This window comes from Topomyia yanbarensis, chromosome 2 (genome assembly GCF_030247195.1).
Source record: "Topomyia yanbarensis strain Yona2022 chromosome 2, ASM3024719v1, whole genome shotgun sequence".
Lineage (NCBI taxonomy): Eukaryota > Metazoa > Arthropoda > Insecta > Diptera > Culicidae > Topomyia > Topomyia yanbarensis.
This window is the reverse complement of record NC_080671.1, coordinates 388,005,188-388,013,648: the sequence shown is the minus strand read 5'-3', so window position 1 is coordinate 388,013,648 and position 8,461 is coordinate 388,005,188. Positions and strand designations below refer to the sequence as shown.

Below are 8,461 nucleotides of genomic sequence, written 5' to 3'. Positions count from 1 at the left end.
GGATCAATGAAACAATACGAGAGGAATGTTACACATGTAAAGAAAATTCGCAGTCGGCAACAAGCTCTTAAACTCAACACAACTTCAAGAACATTAGATAAACAAATAGAATTGCCTTCCATCAACGTAGGCCTAGATGTTGAAGAAAATTTTCCTGGATTTGACAATGAGGAGATTCAAGACAATAAAGTCCCATAGTCAACAGACGTGTACAAAATGAGCTACATGATTCGGAGCACCATGATAATGTTTTATTCAGGATCTTACAGTTTGTGGTCATTGGAGTATTTTGGTGAGTAAATGAATTGATCATTGGGTTTTACGAGAATGATACAGTTTATGATTTACTGATGTGGCAGGGAAAGCACGGAAAAGTAAAACGCAGGATTTTCAGGATTTTTAATGTTGTTACAAATTTGACATTTTACGTGTTCGTTCTAAAATGCTATGCAGATAGATGAATACCTGCAGTTGGCCCTCATCGTGAGCTAAAACCGTAAACAAATTGAGTGTCGTCATATGCGTCTTGAACATTGGACAATGTTGTAGCAGTAGTTTGACAGATTTCAACTTGCCTTCGCAGACGGCTGTCCGAAAACATCCTGTCAACAACGCTTTGTCTTTAATGCGAGGCAATAAGTATCGCAGCACCTCGAAGGAATCTGAATAAATGCTGACAATAAGCGGACAACCGAGCGAAGTTCCTGGCGTAGCACTATCTCCATAGATGTTAACCTTATATTTTTCAACCAGCAGTTTTATCAACCGAACGCTTCCAATTTCACAGGCAATGTGGGAAAATGAGACATTCGGATGTGATTCCGATGGATCGAATGTTGAATATTGAAGTACCATTTCCAGCAGATGTATGTGTCTTAAGTACTCTGGTTTGTAGTCCAACAGGTACCGTACGTTAGCTCCTCGCTCAAGAAGCGCTCGTAATATGCTAAAACTATTACTTTTTTTATGTGCTATATATAGGTAAGCAGCGAGAGCAAGCGGGGTGAATCCATTTGTTTCCTGTTCCAGCAGCATATTTTCATTATCCAGTAAGTAACAAACAGTGTCCAGGTCGCAGACTCTGACGACGTTCACTAAAAGCGCTCTGTGTTGCAATTTATTTGGGCACTGGTCTAGTAGGTATTTGATTGTCTGCTTGTCTGTGCGAAATGAATTCCAACGCTCGGTCGAATAGAGTGCTGAAATAATTGGATCATACGCTACATTGCGCTGATATTCCTCCCAGATGGTTGGAAATTTTCCACAAAGGTATTTGATAAACTTGAATGCGTGTCGTCCGATTACTTTCTCTAACCACTGATAGGGCACGATTCTAGTGGTCAGTTTCTCGACAAAAAATTTCAAAAGCTTTTCGTTCAAATTGTTATACAAAATATATTCGATGATTTGTATCAGTTCGGTATCCTTTAACGATCTTCCGATTTTCAGGTAAAGTCGTTTAGAATGCCTATAGCTGTTGGCAATAGCCGCTGCTTTGATGACAGAAAAATCCACGATTGCGCCATGTTTTAGCAAGAGGCTTACATGTTTGAATTTGCCTACAGAAATATCCGTACACAATGGGTTCAATCCACTTGAGGAAGGTTTGATCGCTCCGGAAATCTCGGAAACTGCTAAGAACTGTTCAATTATGTATGGTTTAACTTGCCCGTATAAAGCGTGGTGCAATGCCGGTGTTGCGCTACCTTGCGATAGAATTTTTTTGTACAATTTCGATGGCAGAATTTTTTTCAGTTTGTTTAATGCCTCGATGTTTCCACTCCGAAAAATGAACTTCCACACATTGGGAATGTTTGGCGTATTCTTAAACATCGTGGTAAAATAAGCAAGAAGATCATTACGATGGTACAAAATAATCAACTGAAGAGTAGAAGAGTCCAGTGGTGGCCTACTGCGGCAGTTAAGCAGTATTTCAACGGTACCAAAATTACCAATGCAAGCGGCATACTGTATTGGATTTACGCCATCTGAATCCTTTTCGTTGACAAGTGATGCTACTTTGGAAATCTTTAAGGCGTCACGCAGTGCAGCTGAATTGTTTTCAGAACAAAATACGTGCAGCAAATTACGTCCCATGCTGTTGACGGAGTGCCATGGTAGTACCTTTGACAATTTTTTCACCAACTTTGGATGTTGAAAATTTGCTTTCGCCATGAAATCAAAACGTTTCCCGTAGCGATTGAACATTTCTTCAAACTTTTCTAATCTTCCTGTACGCATACAAAAGTGTAATGTACTTTCAATCTGTGATTCAAATACCTGTGCATCTTCCACCAAATTTGGATGTTGAAAATTGGCTTTCCCCATGATACCAAAATGGCGATTCCACATTTCTTCAAATTTTTCTGATCTTTCTATACTTTCAATCTGTGATTGTGTGATTTGCTGAGGGTGGTAACCAAGAAACTCACTTTTCACTAGACGCTTCCAGAGATGATAAAAAACTGATCGTTGAATAGGTTTATCCGAGTGAGAACAATGCTCAACGTAGGCGATAGCTTCGTCTGGATAATTGTAAATCAACACGTCCAACAGGTTGTGAGTTACTAGTTCACTTTCTTTCCAGTAGTGTATAAATTGTCCGTAGATATCAAATCGAGGGTCGCAGTTCCGCATTACACAATCCAGTTCTACCGAGAGTGGAACTTTCTGTTCCTTTAGCAGGCGTTTCCGACGTTCATACTTTTTAGCTATCGATCCAAATTGTGGAACGGGATCGTATTTGCTTTCGGTGTTCAGTAGTTGGTTTCGCTGTTCGTACAAAACCTGTACCGTAAGCTTGGTTGTTTCTGCTGGACAAATAATAGCCGAACCAGCTAATGTAGTGTCGTGTGCTAAAATATTGCGAATAGTCTTTCCAGTTGGCGGCGGGCACGGACTATTCAAGTATTCAAAGTTCGTTTGAAATGCTCTAGTGTGTGAAAGTATTTCACATATTTCGAGAAGACCCATATCGATTGCAAGAATTCGTGCTGAATCATGTTGTGTAACGCCACTAGGTTTTGCCATGACTAACTCATAGAGAGATTGGATCATTTGCACGAAAAGTAGCTGAAATTTACGACCATCCTCCAAGCGAAGGCGGTCGAGTGTTGCTGTGTTATACTGTATGGAACGTTCTTTTAGCACTTGCTCAAAAATTTTAAACTTCTTTTCCACGTTGAACACGTTAGCTGCATGATCAAGGCTTAATGGATTGTAAACCTTCCGAGTTAAAGCCTGATGTATGGAATAGAACTGATCCGTCTCCAACTGTACATCAAGAGCATTCAAGAGACCCTCTGTGTATAACTCATCTTGGTACGGTACATATTGATGAATATTGAACTTATTCATGTCATTCTGGCGGTCCTCTTTTCCAGCTAAGTGACGCATCAATTCATGAAGAATTGAATTAACTTCTGGCGAGATTTGCTTGTTAAACAGTACTTGAACTTTTTCGTTCGTTCTTCTCAATATTTCTAAAGATACTGACGGAAAAAATGGTATCTGCAACAATTGCAGTGTTGTTAGTGTTTTTCTTCTGACCGACGCTAGGTTATCCGCAACAGTGCAATAAAATATATCGCTAACCACACTGTTCTGATACTTACACAAGACTGCTCTGTGTTCAAGCTCTTTACTCTCAGCTAAACTCAGATCTTCATGAATAGCTCGTAGTGCTTCTCGGTGATTTGTACAATCTATATGAATGGTTAATTGTGCCAGAAGCTCGTACATTTGTTGGAATGTGGACAAACCTGCAACTTGTCCAATTTGTTTTGGCAATATTGCGCGCACCCATGCATAATACGATCTACACTGCTGAATTGATTTGAACCGTGCTACACGATTAAGACAAGATCGTAATGCTTTCGTGATAGCACACTCATGAAACAGTGTAATGTGTTTCCAGTTTTTTCGTAAATCATTTTGGACAGCTTCGCAGTGCTCCATTAGAACACTATCGAGTTCACCTCTATTGCACCGAATCCGAAAGTTGACATCAGTTAAAGACAGTCCGTGTGTTAAATTATTCCGTTTTTGTTCGTATATTTTTATCACCTGCCGTGTGCTTAACCGGCTCATATTATTATGCAAGGTTCTTTCAAGATTTGGCGTGTCTTGGGTACTTTTACTATATTCTCCAACAAACTGTGTAACCCTCCTGAGAGCAGCATATCCAAAAAAGCGAACATTCTCACGCGTTAAAGCGATATCTTTAACAATTTCAATACCACAAAGCATTTTTATTATTGAATGTAAATTCTTCATTCCATTATGTAGCCGCTCTAACAAATTCATTCCGTAACGTGTTTTGGAAGAAACTTTTTCGCTAAATGGTTTCGATCGACCGCTGTCCTGCCTTTTTCGTACAGTTTCAAGTGCCCAATGTAGAGTTTTCCTGCTTAGCTTCACGTTAGGGTGCAGTTTATTCCACTGCAATCGGATTTGTTGTGGGCTCTCCACCATGTCAATCAACATTTGCAGGTAAACATACTGCTGCTCGGTTAATCCAGCTCGACTTTTCCTTTTCTTTACTTGTTTCAATATACTACTGCTCAGTTTGTGGTTGGGAAATTTATTACTCCAACACACGTAAATGTCATTTCTTCCAACATATTGCAACAAATCTCGTTCCAATGCCTCGCCTTCTATCAATCGCCGGTTTTTAAATACCTTAATACCTCTTAGCTCGCATCCGAGTGTCTCCAGTAGCACCAAAAGAAACTCTTTATCTATCCACAGCACACAAACTTCTAAACCGCATCCTCTCATCTGCACTAATTTAAACATTGCCATGCAGTAAATAAATTTTCGTGCCTGTAACCGGTCCCACAGTTTGCGAGGCCCCAAACCACTAAGACCCTGTCTATGCCACAATAGATCAATAACGAACATATTTTCAGACACAATGTCCAAAGTTAACATGAACTCAGCGTCGACATTATAATCTACTTTATCGTATTTTAGTAAAAAATCTATCTCCCTCAGGATTATACCTATCCGTTCTAATATGCTAACTGAGCGCTGACTGTCACCGGGCGGCATCCTATCAACACTACTATAACAAACATTGAGCTGTAACTTCACGCAATACTCCATCATTTCTTGATCCATAGGAACATCTTTAATGTGAATCTCTTCCAACGCGAGCGAAACCAATTTGAATTTGTCTGCCTGTTTGGCGTTTATCATCTCGAAAAATAGATTCAACAATTCCACATTTCTACGCCTCACAAGACGATAAACCATCTGCTGTTGCGTGTGTAAAGATGCCTCCGCACTCAACATAGCCGTAACTAGCTCCTGCTGCTTCAGAGCAAGCGCCTGTTCCACAGGTGTTAGATTGTAACGGTTGCGTACATCACAGTCAATACCGGCCTCGATCAGTGCTTTCACCAGGTCCGGTTTCCGGTCGTAGTTGGACTCGATGATATCCGACCAGCAGGATTCCAACAGCTCCGAATCATCATTGTTTTTGATAAATTCAGCAAGGTGACCCATCTCAAAAGCGGCCAAAATTTCATCCATCTTCGTTTTGTCGTTGTTTAAATGAAAAGTGATCAGCGAATCGTGGATTGAAATGTTTCAATAGTTACTGTGGACCTATAAAATCGAACGATGTTAAAGAAACCGGTGAAAATTTATCGCTAGATATACGATACGATATGTTTATCAACTTGGCATTAGACCAACTCTTATCAACTCAGTATACACACACTTCAATGCAGTAAGATTACGTTCTATACAAATTATTTCACACATGCACTACTTGAGTGTTTTTGTTTTCCTACAGCTCTCATTTGTAGGACTGTCAGTGTCCTCTGAGCAAATTAAAACATTTCAAGAGTGCTGATTCAAAAGGTCCTTAGTGACAAATGTAAACAAACAGTTATTTGCAGAACAACATGTAATTATTACATATCTAACGAATAGCGAAAACCAGAACCCATTATGTCCTCTATTTATCAAAATAACAAGGATTTTACAAAAATTTTCATGATCACATTTTGAAATTTTGTACTTGAGACCTTTTAAATTGTAAGAACATATTCGTGAGATATTTCAACCTTCTTCGATTGTTCATAGGCGCGTTGCAAAAACGACGCAAGATTCATTTCATTCTATCCCAGTCAAAAAGGGCAAGTTGCTAGCTATCGGGGGGCTATTTGCCAACTTGGATGCGCTAATTGCTCTTCAATTTACCAGCAAATTGCTGGCAATTAGGGGGCTATTTCAAATTCAACATTTGGGCGATTTGCCGCCGTCATTTTTTTTGCCGCCCAACCCGCCCTTAAATCGCCCACAGAACGCGCCATTTAATCGCCCTTAATTGCCTAATATGAAAATTAGAAATAATACTTATTTTCGGATTCATTATCTACTCACATCTACTTACCAGTATACTAGGTAATCACCACCAAATTATAGGAAGAATCAATGATGAAATTAGTATTGCACTCCAAAACTTATCACAATCTGACGTTCATTAAGACTTTAGGTCAGAGATCTTGTTCTACTATACTTACACACGATTCCACAATTTTCTACATTCGTTGGCTAAATAAAGTGCACAAGACAAACAAAATACAAGTGAGAACACACCAATTGTTCAAATAACACCTTTAAGCTTAAGCCAAACATGAACAGCCATGTATGAAAAACGCAAAAAACAACCAAGTCCATTTCAGCCGCCAGAAAATATGTTTAAGTATTGAAATCGCCTTTAAATCGCATTCGCAAATTGCATTTGTTTGTAGGGGCAATTAACACAGGCGAGTTGAGTCAAACGTCAAACTTTTTAAATCGCCTGACCATGTTCGTCCGCATTTTTTTGACAGAGGATTGAAACCTTCAGAACATTAAAATTCGACTGTAATTACAATCAAATTCGAATGCTTTAATTTTTTTAATTTAAAAAACAATATCAAAAATCGACTCAAGGTAGGTAAAGGTATGGAACATGCGCGTTTACTTAAAATTACGTTCATTGAATCGTTGACTTAAAGATTACAAGGGTAAAGTAGGTTTTTTTTGAGCATCCAGTTTTTTGCAGTTTTTTTTTAAGAAAGGTTCCAGTTTTTTTTTTTGAAAAAAAAAAGCTTGGCAACGCTGCCTGGATATCTCAATTCGACGTCACCATTTCATAAGGCATTATATACAATATGCTCATGTTGAGAAAATGGCGTCTGAAAAATTACCTCTTACTTTATATTCCCATATATGAACAGGAGCTTGATTTAAGGACCAAACAACTCAATGTCGTGTTAAATTAACCACTTTTTCCGAATAATATACCAGATTTTATTAAAACAATTGTGTTTTGAACGATTTTTGCAGATAAATTTTTTGGTCCCTTTTGAAATATCGCACTGGTTTTGTGCCCTCTCTTATAATCCCTTTTCGGCGAGACGATAGCTTATAGTGCAGCAAATGATTATGTGACGTTTATTTTGATCCCTTTCTTGGTGTTGCGATGTTTTTGCTCCCTTTTCAAGTATAGTCTTTTTCATTAAGAAAAGGGCCCATAAACAAATTTTTCCGTTTTGTTGTTTGGTGTATATGAACCGTTAATTTTTGAGGGGAAGTGAAAGGGAGCATAAGCAAAACAAGTTGTTTTGCTTATGTGCCTTTTCGATAATCTATTATTTCGCCAACAGCCAGGCTTCAGAACCGGCTTATTTAAGGTGTGTTTAAAGCTTTGTTAGTGTCCATTTGAAGTAAGTATTAACCGGAATTGTTTACGTTTTGTTTATCGGCCCATTGGAAATGTTCTCGTCGAATTCATCTCTCGATAAGTTGTGACATAGGAAGGAGGGGGAGCCCAGCGAGCAAATTTTCTGGCAGAGACCGCTCTGCTAGATTTCTGTAAGCTTGGTTTGGCAGCCCTGTCAGATTTCTGCGCGTATCCTGTCGGGTTAGTTGAGCTAGGGCGAACTCAGTTTCGCTCGCGTTTTCTGGCAAATTTCGACAGGAACCGAGCTGAACCCTGGCATAACTCGGACATAAACTGTGCAAAGATCCTGGCAATTCCTACCTGGTAGAATTTAGCACGAATCGAGCAAAACATCTTACAAAGATGTGGCAGGAAGCGTGCAGAGATCTTGGCCGTACATTTCTGACTGGATTCCGGATAAAAGTGAGCAGCATCTGTTGGTTTAACCGCTTCTGGCAGAAACGGTTGTTGCATTTGAACGAATTCGTTGCCAGAATTCTCGCCCAAATCGCGTAAAATGTTCGCAGAGTAGATACAGAACACTAGATTAGGATTGTCGCTGGTCGAGGTGTATACAGGTGTACACATTTTTTTATGTGTGCATCAGCTGTCCCTTTTTTGGGCAAACAAGAAGAAATGAAGAAGAAAACAGAAGCACGTGATCCCATACTTCATTCTGATTGGTTAGTGATGTAAACATTTGCTCTTTCGCGGTCCCGGACGCCATACTTATTTTTACCA

The 8,461-nt window shown here is 39.3% G+C and overlaps 1 protein-coding gene across 1 annotated transcript; it reads right to left on the bottom strand.

The window, feature by feature from the left end:
- Nucleotides 1-387: 387 nt before the first annotated feature.
- Nucleotides 388-5,783, bottom strand: LOC131684746 (uncharacterized). Its single transcript, XM_058967875.1, has 2 exons — nt 5,670-5,783; nt 388-5,610 (listed from the first exon to the last, which is right to left on the bottom strand). The coding sequence occupies exon 2, from the start codon at nt 5,533-5,535 to the stop codon at nt 409-411; it is 5,127 nt and encodes a 1,708-aa protein (XP_058823858.1). The 5' UTR covers nt 5,536-5,610; nt 5,670-5,783; the 3' UTR covers nt 388-408.
- Between the last annotated feature and the right edge of the window lie 2,678 nt (nt 5,784-8,461).